Genomic DNA, 13108 nt, shown 5'->3' with positions numbered 1-13108 from the left:
TTTCTAGAGTGTTCTGTTCTCCCTTGTTCACCCCATTGTACATTCACACTGTTCTAGAATGTTCTCTGCATTCGCACTGTTGCTGGCTGTTTACCTACACATGTAAAAATGATGATTCTGTAAGGGTTCTTCAGTAAAGAAAATGGTTCTGTAAAGAACCATGAACACTCAAAGAACCTTTTGCATCATTTTGCAACATGAACTGGTTCTTCAGATTGACAGAAAATGTGTTGTAGATGGTTCTATCTATAACCCTTTTTGAAAAGCGTTCTATATAGCACCAAAAAGAGTTCCACTATTGTTACAAGCCAAAGAACCTTTTTTGGTACTATATAGAACCCTTTTTGCTAAGAGTGATAGATGCTGTGAGGTGTCTGTTCCCACATGCGACATTACCATGAAATTATACCGGATTGACGTAAAAGTAACGTTAATTCTGATCTGACCGTTCAGACAGAGGTTTGGATGTCATATATGTATCACATTTTTACAGTACCACAAATGAAAATGGCCCAAATCAGATTCTGTGTTTTATTCTGGGCCACTTTTACATGCAGTGTGAACGTAGCCTTAGAGACTGTAGCCTATCTCTCCCTGTTTGTGTTAGTCATCCTGTAGTCCTTCATCAGTGGTCAGTTTCTGACCGCATAGCCACTCTTGACTGTGTGTTTTCTTGAGACCACTCTTCATTTATTTAATTTCCAGTCAAAACAGCCAGTAAGTACAAGTTATTCCCTTTTCAGCGTCAGAAGAAACAGGAAACATATATTTCAGTGAGTTTTGGGATGACTGAAGTTTGGGGCGAGGAATACGCCTGAAAACCCTCCTCCATCCAATCTAACACCCTATGAATTCACATCCTTGCCTTCTGTTAGCCGTGACGAAGTTCTTGCAGTCCCAAACAGCACCCCACCCCCACCACACCCCCCCCCGTTTCTCGGTCCTATGACAGTCCTACTACAGTTACAAGGGTCCGGCCTTCCAGCTACAGGCAGAAGCTGCCAGAACTCCAGCCCAAGTTCTCCAAGCCTTTATTCCAGCTTCCATTCTTTTCGGGAGACTCACTTTCAGTTTGTCAAAGAAATCTGCAGACACGCCTCCAAAGTTCAGTCTTAGAAGCTGGTTACATTTTCTGCGCCTCACGTTTCTGCCTCAGATGTCCAGTTTCAGTGTTCTAGAGCTAATGTTCTTCATTTTTGCCTATTTCCTTTTCTCAGTGAGGTTCTTCTTAATCAGCTACACATCCTTTCAGACCCATAGTGCTGAGTCGTCTTCTCACAGTGGAAGGATGGACAGAAACACCTGTGGATGTTTTCAGATCTGAAGCAGCTTGATTTTCTCCTCTCTCTCAAAGATGATAGCTTTAAGTGCTGTTGCTCTGATGGGGGCAGTTTTTGTGTCGACCAGGTCTTCCAGGTTGTTGTTAGGAGGCATATTTCTCTCTAGCTTTTTGGAAATTCATGTTGTTTCACTTTTGACACTCTCCTTCCTTGTGCAGGTGGATTATCTTATGTCTAATCTTCTCAGAAATATCTCCAGTGCTTAAAGACTGTTTTGACTGGAAATGTAATGAATAGAGTCTCTGAGTTCTGCGCAGTGCTGTATACTTACTAACTGTATGCATGGAAGCACGGCACTGAGACACGTAGTGAGACAAGCCCCTGCCTGTGACTGCTGTGCTCCTGAAGCACATGGCTGTCATTCTCCTGTAGCGGCGGGGAGGGTGACGGGGGGAGTAGAGCCCCTCGGGTTGTTGCGCTTATTGGGTTGGACTCGTTAAACTGAACTCCCTCAGCGTGGATTAGGCAGCCTCTAAAAGCCTGCCGTTCAGCTGGCAAACTACAACAGAAGTGGGGAGATCGCTGTGTGAGTCCTGGCCTTCACTTCCATCCACAAAAAAAACAAAAACGCCTGCTGCTGAGAAATAAACAAGAGCAAAAGAAAACTAGTGACGATAAACAGTTCGGAGAGCGACTAATCCGAGGTGTTTGTACCTGTGTTTCAATGGGGGAGAGAAAGAGAGAGAAGGAGGCCGAGAACAGGGCCATTACTGTTCGATCATTGGATTTGTCCTTGTTATTGATTTTTTTTTGTTTTGCTTTTTTGGATCAGGCCGAGCAATCTTTCTCCCGCAGCAAAGCAGATAAAGGCTGAAATAAAGTGGAGAAATTACATCACCAATCTTCTCTTTCTGTCTCCCTCGCTCCTTTTTCTCTCCTCCGTCCGTCCCTTCTGTGTCCAATGAGTCATATTAAAGTCAGGGTGGGCCTACAGATGGCTGGGTGAAGGCTCTTGATAGCGCTGGTCATTTCCCTGCTGTAGAGATGGCCAGTGTGTGTGTGACCTGCTGCTTCGCTGGCTCCTTTGTATCGGGGCAGACGGTCACGCTCAGATATTTATCTAATCGCTGGGTTTATTTTCTTGGACTCTTTGGTGTCTGAGGTGCAGCTGAAGGTTAGATTTTTGCCATTTTCTGTTCAGTTTGAATCATGTTGTGGAGAATACACTGCAACAAAGACTTCTCAGCAAGGAAAACTTCTCAAGTGGTGTCAGTATATCTACAATTTCTTATTATGGGATTATTGTAAGAATATTATATGATTATTGAACTTATTTCTAGACATGTTTTACTTGTTTTAAGTAATTTAATCTCATGAAAGTGTCTTTATTCCATTGGCAGATCATGTTACTTGTTTTAAGCATTAATTCTTGAAGTATGTAAAATGATCTGCCAATGGAATAAAGACACTTTCACTAGATCAAATTACTTAAAACAAGTAAACATTTATAGAAACAGGTTTAAATAATCTTATAATATTATTTCATCATCTCATAATGAGAAATATTAGATATATCGACTAGATTTAGGGTGATTTTACTTGCTACGATATCATTTTTTGCAGTGTAGCTTGTGTTTGTGTCACTGTATTTTTAAGCTGCACAGCAAAAAATATTATGTTGTCAAGCGAAATTATCTGAATTCTAGTCGATATATTTAATATTTCTTATTTTGAGATGATTTTGCAATTATTTTAAGATTTAGCTTATTTCTATACATTTTTACCTGTTTTAAGTAATTTAGCTTGTTTTAAGCACATTTATATACATTCATATATAGTGAGATATAGTGAGATAATTTTACTTAATAATAATAAAATTACTTAAAACCGGTAAAAAATGTTTGGAAATAAGTTAAATTATCATAAAATAAGCTTACAACAATCTCAACAGGAGAAATATTAGATATATCGACTAGATTTAAGATACTAGATTTAAGATAATTTGACTTGACAAGATATTATCTAATAAGAAATATTAGATATATCGACTAGATTTAAGATAATTTGACTTGACAAGATAATATTTTTTACAGTGTGGAAACTCAGAACGCAGGTTTTGAACAGTACACGGTTCTGATGCTGGTATCTGATCTTTTTCATGTACAGCCAAAAGAATTACTAGTATTGATTTTCTGGAAAACAAGTTAACACATCCTCTACAGAAAACACCCTTCAATATGGCATTTTTTCTGCATATTTGGGTTTAACATATTGGAAAAACCACATAAAATATAAAATGTGGCTTTTGCACAAGCTACATTTTATGTTTTATATATTTTCCCATTAAGTTAAATTCAGCAAATTAACTTTGATTGTGCATTAAAATGTACAGAAGTGTGTTCTCTGTAGAGGATGTGTTAACCCCTTACATGGTCAGGGCTCAACAGCAGGCCCAAAGTTTTATTACACACTTCTATAATCTAAGAATAGCTCAGCCAGTTTGCATTGAAGTCCCTGTAGTTACTAAATAATAAGCCATAGTATGTAATAAGCCTGGGATTTTAAGGGGTTTCACTTATTTTCACTTAGAAAATCAACGAAACATGTAATTTATCCAGGGGCGCCCAAACATTTGCATAGGACTGTTAATGCCAGTCAACATCAGTTTTTTTGAAGCGAATAACAGCCAATATACTGATATGGTTCATGATATTTTCATGCACCCTATTTGTATTTCTGCCTATCTTCTCTATTTCTCTAACTCCCACCTGCACTCTTAAAAATAAAGGTCCCCAACAGGGTTCTTGCCACCGAAGAGCCACTTCTGGTGCCTTTCAATTGGTAGTTCTTTAAAGAACCTCTTTTTCCAAGTGAGAGGTGTGAGTTTCAAGAGCCTTTATAAAGTTTAAAGAATCTCCATATAATGTTTCCTTTTCTCCTTTAAAAAGCCAAGAAGAACCGTCTAGGAGTCTTTATTTCTCCCAGATCTTTTTCTCTCAGTTTTCTGATGCCGTCCTGCATTAGTCTTCGGCTTATCTCATGGATCTCTCTCTGCTTCTGTTGATCTCACTTGTAAACGTTGGCTATTTGTATCTTAACTCCACTATCTGGTTCAGCCCAGAGAAGAATAGGTTCCTCTTCTGGGTCTTGGTTCCTTGATTCGTTTCTCATGCTCTGTTACATCATTTTACACCAGAAGTGAGGCAGTGTGTGCCGTAAGCGTGCACTGCTCTGCGGCTGGACGCTGTTTCACACTGCACATGACCCACGTGCGTCACACTGATGAAACTGTCCACATTTCTTTTATCTGGTATTGAAAAAGTTATATATCGCTCGTATCTCCAGTTTTGTTGTTTTTCAGTTTTTGACATAATCTGAAAATACCTGTTGCTCTTTACATTGTTTGTAAATTTCATGATGAATGGACCAAAAGAAACGACCCAAAATTGCTTGGAAAAAATTCTGGTTCTATTGACTTACATTAAAAGTGAAGTAGGTTTTTTCCTTCTCCTGTAAAGTTACCATTTTGGAGATACGAGGTTTTTTCCAACAGCGATATATAACCTGCAGATGTTTAGGAACAAATCCTTTCTTATCCTACAGCTGTCTGCTGATTTAAACATGGGCCAAGATTGAATAATATTGCTAGAATACTGTACTTATTACTGTTTGTACGATGGAGACGAGCATCAAAAATACACACAAAGCTTATTTTTGTGCTTCATGCATGTTATTTAAACGTATTGCACATGGCCAGTGTGAAAGACTACACTGATTAACCAGAGCATCAAGTTTTAATGGCCACTGTCACCATCATCTTGCGCATTAGAGGTCTGGACACACACACATTTTGTATGTCTCATTTGGGACAATATTTGTTATAAAAATGGCTACATTAATAAAATTGAACAGACTGTTGGAACTAAATGGATTGTTCAGTGTTCTTTCCCTATTTTTTCACGTTGTTTTTTCCTGTGTTTGATTGTCCGTGTCTGTCGTCTCTCACAGCTCGTTCTGGAAGCCCACAATGTTCCCGAACTGTCTGCCGGCGTGAACTGCACTTTTGAGGACCTGGCTGAGATGGATGGGCTGGTGGAGGGAAATCGCATCACCTGCAGCTCCCCGGCTGAGAAGGAGGTGCCGCGCATCGTCGTAGACCAAGGTGTGAACACGCACTGTCCCTCTAAAGCTGGAAGCAGTAGACCAAGCCAATGCAATGACAAAAGCATGTCATTTTATATTAATTATTTCAGTAACACTTTACAGTAGGGCAGTGTTCATAAGGCTGCATGACACCTACTTAAGCTCTGACATGAACCTACATAAACACTTATAAATACTTATTCCAGTAGTCATCATTTGTCATTAAGATTGCATCTGCCATGTACACTTTCACTGTATCTCAGTGTGTATCACAGAAACACAATGCTGATGATACGACAGCGTGCACATCATCAGCATTATGTCACTGTGATATACTCTAGGCTACAAAGTCGTTATAATGTGCTGTCATTTCACCCAATGTCAGAAAAAATGATGTCATGCCACCGTGTTACGTCAGCTTAACATCAAAGTTGACAAACGATGCCAATTGGAATAAGCCTTTATAAGAGTTTATGCAGGTTCATGTCAGTCGTCATGACGAGCTCATGCAGATGTTATGAACAAAGCCCATAGCTGTCAAGTCTGAGGGTTTACTTGTGAGACTCACACAAGTTTGTTTCACGAATCTCTGACATGCTATGCAGCATCATCACAGTAACAGCTCAAACTGGACTCACTGATGTATTTGGGTTGCACCTCTCAAAGCTACTGACCAATCCAGCCACTTCACATTAAACACAAATTGTACTTGTCCAACAGAAAATTCCCCTGAATGCAGCGTTTGATACATCGTGAAGTCCAGTGGGAACGGTGTGAAGTTTAAAAAGCGTTGCTGCAGCGTTTGACATTATATGTTTTAATGCAGGCTAATTCTTGAACTTATTATTGAGTTCAGTGAACGATATGTGTATCAGCTGACTGAGCAAACATATATATATATATATATATATATATATATGTAATGATTGAAAACTCTGAATAAATGGAATGAAACTTGAGAATATGGAATGAAATCTGACATCATCAAGGCACTTTCATTAAATACATTCATTCTATACATTCATATATTCATATATATATATATATATATATATATATATATATATATATATATATATGTATATATATAGATAGATAGATAGATAGATAGATAGATAGATAGATATCATCTCTTTACATTAACTTACACTGAAAGGTAAGAGTGTTTTTGTCTTCTCCTATAAAGTTACCATTTTGCAGATACTTGTTTTTCTTTGGACAGCAACAGTAAATATATATATAATATATACATATATATGTACTGGCATTGAGAAAAGCAAGCCGAGAAATCTTGACACACTTTGAAACACTCCATAGACACCTTCCAGTGGAAGAGGAGAAAGACCGTCTATTCAGAATGCAAATTAAATGTAAATGCAGTTCATTATGTAATAAAGTATGTGGTTATGTAATTATATTTAAACAGTATAGCAAACCGTACCATTAACTCCAGACATACCTAAGCGTGAAAGCCAGAGTGGTAGTGAAGATGTGATGTGACTGCTTGTTGCACACTGGATGACACATTTGCACTGCCAGTGTTTTTGTACAGCCAGTCATTCTCTATGAAGCCACGCCAGACTGAGGCCCTGCTGTTTCCACACGGTGTTTGGAACAACACTGTAAAACACTGCGTATCAAGGAGTGTAAAATATTAGTGATTTCCAGAGCAGCGTCAAGAAACTACTTGCAGCGCCTGCTCAGGAAAATACAGATAATTGGCGCAATTACATCAGCGGTGAGTGAGGATGGTGGAACGCGATGGCGCTGTTGTTGAGTAAGGAAAACAGGAGCTGTACCTCCACCAAGATAAACACACGGCAAGCAAAAGGCCCTCGAAGCCAACCAATTTAACCCTGCGCGCGTCTCCACTTACTCACGCGGCACGGTAATTGGAGCGGTTGGATGGGACGATGCGCCCCGCGCTCCTGAGAGACTGCGTTAGCATCATACGCAAAAGAGGGAGGGGGTGAAGAGGGGGTGAGAGAGAGAGAGAGGGGAGGAATGAAAGAGAGACCCCGGAGCAGAGACGGATGCTTACATGCTCTTTTTGTTTCTCATTATCTCGCCTGCAGCTGTTGACTCGGTGCCGCAGGACATGTTTGTAATTGAGTGAATAATCATGTGCTAGATTGGCATTTCACTGCCACCTCCACCCTTAAGACAACCTCTCTCTCCCTCTCTCCCTCTCTCTCTCTCTCTCTCTCTCTCCCTCTCTTCACCTTCACCCTCTTTCTCACTCTGTCTCTCTTTATCTCAGCTTCTCTGTCTCTCTGTCTCACTTCTCTTTCTATCTCTTTCTCTTGCTCTATTTTCTCACTTTCCTCTCTCTCTCTCTCTCTCTCTCTCTCTCATTCTTTCTCCCCTTCACTCACTTTCCTCTTCTCTTTCTCTATCTCTATCTCTCTTTGCCTCAGCTTCTGTTTTTCTGTCACTCACTTTTTCTCTCTCTGCCTCAGCTTCCCTCTCTCTCTCTCTCTCTCTCTCTCTCTTCACCTTCCCTCTCTTTCTCACTTTGCCTCCCTTTACTTCAGCTTCCCTGTCTCTCTTTTTCTCTTCTCTCTCTCATTCTCTCCCCTTCACTCGCTTTCCCCTTCTCTCTCTCTTTCTCTCTCTCTTTGCCGCAGCTTCTGTTTTTCTCTTCTTTCCTCACCTTCGCCTTCTCTCTCTTTCTCTCACTCTCCTCTCTCTCTCTTTCTCTCTCTCTCCGTCCCTCACTTTCCCTTGCTTCTCTGTCTTTACTTTCTCCTTCACTTTCTTTTTCTATATTTCTCACTTCTCCCTCTCGCTCTGCCTGTTGTTCCCTCACTTTCTCACTCTTCTCTCTTTTCCCACTTCCCCCCTTTCTTTTTCCCTCTCTCTGTCTCTCTCTTTCCCTCATATCCCCCTTCCCTCTTTCCCTTACTCTCTTTCTGCCCCCCCCACTTGCCCATCTCTCTCACTCACTTTCTCATTCACACTCTCTCTCTCTCTCTCTCTCTCTCTCTCTTTCTCTCTCCCTGTGGGTTAGTTAGGTGAAGTTGCAGTGATTCAACCTCCTCGGCGGGTCAGTCCTCTCCACAGCCAGAGAAACACTCTGGACTGTGGTCATTGTGCTCGATAAGAAAGAGAAAGAACAAACACTCGTTCTCCTGCTCTCTCGTTTAGCACTGCGGTTGGTTAAACTCAGGATAATTGAAAAGTACTCACATCTGGCCAGCTGTCTGAGCCGGGCAATTTTTCATCGTATAAATACGTCGCAACGTGGCGATAATAAAGACGCCGCGCTCCGGCAGTGGCGAGGGAATTCCTCCACACGTTTACGCTGTACGAGGCAGAAAAAGAGCAGAAACGCTCATTTTTCTTCAAGCACGTAGACAGATGTTCTTTCTCTCCCCGGGTCTGATACAGAAAATAGTGGCTGAATAGGTTTAATTGAATGGGTTTAATTTCCTTTGAAGGGAAGGGCTGTTCACCGAGGCGGTGGCCGGGCTGTGGTGGAGAACCGGTTCTTTTTCAGCGCTGTTGATATGGCGAGTGTAAAGCTGTGCTTTAGCAGAATGGGCGGCTGGCTGGACGGTTCCAGTTGGAGATGTGAATGGGCGGCTGGGAGAGGGACTGTGTGAATAATGACAGGTGATGCAGGAAAGGCGGTCGGGCCACCGTGAAATTGCAGGTTTGGCCAGCCTGCTGGGGTCAAGCGATCCGGAAGAGTCCAGCTTAGGCCTCACACGCTCACAGAGTTGGAGCTCTCATTATTGTACTTCAGTACATTTTTCACTGTAACTTTTGAAGCATAATCAGTAAATTTACTTTCACTTGAGTTTAATTTATTTTATGATTAATACTCAAGTTCACTATTTTGATGTGTAGCAACAGAATTTTTAAAAAGGGTAGTGGACCACTGTTGGCCTGCTGATGGCAAAGCTGGCGGCCCGCTGATGTTTTCCTCAGCGTTTTCCGGGCAGTCCACCGATGTTTGAGCAGAGTATTAGACCAAAGTCCCACTTATCATCGCACATTTTCCACTTCCTTATTTTTCCTTCCTTTCTTTCTTTAGTTATCCTTTGTAAATTGGTTTAGTAAATAACTTTGATCAGTGTCAGCAACAACATTTTCTACAAAATGATGTTATTTTAGCCCTATTTTTTTCTCTCAGTTGTTTGTAATATTTGTCTAAGTTTGTTTTCTAAAATAAAATGCTATTTGCATTTAAAATCTGTTTGGGGAGATTAAAAACCAGTTAGAGGACATTAATCTCGGTGGTCCGAAGGTGGACCAGCAGTGTCGAACGGTCAGTGGGGTTCCGACCTTATCAAGCCAGCGAACCGATATATGCTCGCTATCTGTGTAGCTGGCTGGCTAATGAATCTAGGCTAAATAACATCAGTGCTCTTGTAGTTCTGTTAAAGAGCTCTCTTTTGTCTGAGAGTTTGTTAGAATAGCATAGCAGTTCTTTATTAAACCTAAAGCACTTGTTAGCTCGATCGTTTAGCTATTGTATGCTGTTTTAGGTTAGGTTTGTAAGCTGTTGTTTGTGTGTTCAGTTCCTAGTGCGTGTTAGTTTTACATTATAAGTACTGATCATAACAAATTATAAGAGCTCATAAGTCGTATTTGTCCGCTCTAAGTAAAGTGAAGCGTACTGTACTAAAGCCTCCTCCAGTGTTAAGAGGCAGTGGTCATTTTCTACACAAGGCAGATTATACAGTGTGTCCCAATTCAGGGGCTGCGTCCTTCGGAGGCTGCATTTGAAGGCTGACTGCGTCACTGCGGCGCCACTAGACTGTCCCATTTCGAAGGTTCCTTAATATGCGGCCGAGAAATGTGCCCTTCTTTTCCATGGCAATGAAGGTTCCAACAGGTACATCCTTCGCCAGCCAACATATCCCGAGGTTCATTGCGTGCCAATGATTCGAGAACATGGTGTCAGCAGAGAAGCGTTCAGCGGCTAAAGAGACACTTTTAGATATAAGTATTGGGTTTAAACTGAGTCGAACAGCGAACTCATCAGTGACCGGCGGTAAAGCATGTCCAGCTCTAATACATGAAAAAAAATGAAAAAAGAAAGAAAAGTTTCTGGCCCCATCTTTAAAGAAGTTTAAAGAACTTGACAGGGGCGGCGTTTTGTGGCGCAACGGTAAGGGCGGGAACAGCGGTGCTGTGACACAAACAGAAAATCAGCCGTAGGGCAGAACGCCTCATTTCAGTTCAGCCTTCGTGGGTCTACACAGCCTTGGAAGGACACGCCTTCATAGACCACGTCCTCCAAAGGATGCAGCCCCTGAATTGGGACACACTGATATTCTCATGTTGGCATGTTAACACTGAGAACAGAAAAATATATCGCTGTTGTCGGAAGAAAACCTCGTATCTCCAAAATGGTAACTTTACAGGAGAAGGAAAAAACCTACTTTACTTTTAATGTAAGTCAATGGAACCAGACGTCTTTCCAAGTAATTTTGGGCTGTTTCTTTTGGTCCATTCATCATGAAATTTACACACAATATAAAGGCCATCAGGCATTTTCAGATTATGTCAAAAACTGAAAAATGGCAAACACGGAGATATAAGGTTTTCTTCCGACAGCAGCGATATTTTCTTACTTTGGCTATCATGGTTAGTCGCACTAGGTGGCGTCAGACTTCTCTGTCACATCTGTGGAATATTACAGCATTTGTGTTTCCTAGAAATGTTAGCAAAATAAAATAATGAGAAGGCACTGAGTTGCCAGTTTGTTAGGTACCCCTCATTGGCCATTTCATCTTATATTAAAGGCTAACTAAAATACCCAGTTGGTTGCTAGGTTAAACATGCAGACATAACTATAGTAGTTTGCAATAAAGTTTGTACGATATCAGCTTTTCTGGTCGGCGCTGTGAGAGTCTCACGCCATCTTTAGACTTCGTCAGCTATTTTCCTTACACCAGGCCGGGTTCAAGCAGTGCAATTGCGTTAGATGGCGCAAGAAGAAGGTCATAGTTTTGCTATGCAATATCACAACGTCACGATGCGTTATTACACTCCTGTTCAGTTCTCTCCACTCATGCACACAGGCGAGCGCGTGCAGGTACACGGCCGATAAAGAGAAGATAAAACAAAGAGGAAGGTCATTTGTCAGCTCGTCTCGTCCTGTCTCTTCCTCTCTCCTCCTCAGCGTCATGGTAACCATATGTGTCCTGTGTGACTCATTAAGGGAAGCACGCTCTCCAGGATGTGTCAGGAGGCCTGCACACACACACACACACACACACACACACACACACACACACTCCAGAGATACCAGCCATCAAGGTAACATTTAGGTGGACTAATTAGGACAGATTCATTGTCAGGCACACTTTTCAGTGATTGATGAATGATTCCCTCTTTGTCGGGGAGACTGAGAGAGAGAAGGGAGGGGGGCGGAGAGAAAGAGTGAGAGAGAGAGAGAAGAGAGTGCTAAAGAAGAGGTGGGAGCGAATAAGAGACAGAGATAAAGGCGGAAAACGAGAGAGGGTGACAAAGAGAGGTGCGCGCTCTTCCTCCGAGAGGGGAGACGTCGGCGTCCGGCTCGTTGAATTAAACATGAGGTCCTTCATTAGCGCCGACAAAAGGACACAGAAAATCCTTTTGTGCCACATATTCATCAACTTGTACAGGTTCCTCTCCGTCTCTCCCTCTTTCTCCCTCTCTCTCTTTTTCCATAATCTCCCTTTTCAAAGGGACTTTAAAAGACTTTTGGATGGACGTGGATGTTTTGCATTCGGCAGATAGGAGGTGAAAACTCCCGCTTGTATAACAGAGTCCTGGGTGCGAACTTAACCCAGACTTGCCGCTTAGTTGTGAGGCCTAACAGTTACATTCCTGCTGCATACGCTTTAATGATGTTTGATATAGCATTACAGGGGAATTCCACCAGTCTTTCAAAATTTCCACTTAATTAAATGGTGAAGATGTTAAACAAAGTCATTCAGAGTAGTTTGATGTGAAATGTCTGGAGAAACTTTCTGAGACAGAATTGTTCACAGTGGTGGAAATGGGAACCAGATGTCTGATATGTATAATGTGTCTAAACGCTTCGAAAATTATTACATTTAATGATTACGCATATCATCGCTGTCTAAAATCTGTGAGAATTTCATGATGATTGAACCACTAGAAGTGCTTCAAAATTGCTTGGAAAAAATTTTAAAACATTTAACCAACATTAGTTAGTTACCATTTTGGAAAAGTTACCAAGTTACCTTTTTCTTTGGACGGCGACGATATGATGCCTGATGCACAAAACATTGTTTTGCGGAAGTTGTGAGCTTTTTGGCAAAAAATATATTTTTTTAAAATCTATTTATCACATAAAGTTACAGTTGTATGCAAACAATTGGGCACATTCTAGTCAAATGACATGTTTTGTTGATTATCTGAAAATAAGTCTACAGAGAACACACTTTTGCATTTTAATGCACACTCACTGTTTATTTACTGAATTTAACATATTGGAAAAAAGGTCATGACCCCTTTTATATTTTGTGTTTTTTTCAGCAAATAAACAGGAATTGTGCATTAAAAAATGGCAGAAAATGCCATATTTATGCTTGTTCCCTATAGGATGTGATAACAGTCAGGTTCCACATTATCTTCAAATTCCTGTTTCACGTTCTGTGTGATTATGCTTTGTTCGTATTGTTGTTGAATGGTAGCCTAATGCTCTTATTAAGCACCTTATC

At 41.0% G+C, this 13108-nt stretch overlaps 1 protein-coding gene across 1 annotated transcript in view; it reads left to right on the top strand.

Annotated features, from left to right (window-relative positions):
• Positions 1 to 13108, top strand: part of plxna4 (plexin A4) — a 439320-nt gene that overhangs the window by 304242 nt on the left and 121970 nt on the right. Inside the window, exon 7 of the mRNA XM_036577672.1 lies at positions 5289 to 5442. Coding sequence (XP_036433565.1) covers positions 5289 to 5442 — 154 coding nt within the window. The remainder of the gene's footprint in view (positions 1 to 5288; positions 5443 to 13108) is intronic.

This window comes from Colossoma macropomum, unplaced genomic scaffold, assembly GCF_904425465.1.
Source record: "Colossoma macropomum unplaced genomic scaffold, Colossoma_macropomum, whole genome shotgun sequence".
NCBI classification, from domain to species: Eukaryota; Metazoa; Chordata; class Actinopteri; order Characiformes; family Serrasalmidae; genus Colossoma; species Colossoma macropomum.
Note: the sequence above shows the minus strand (reverse complement) of the source record. Positions and strands in the feature narration are given on the sequence as shown.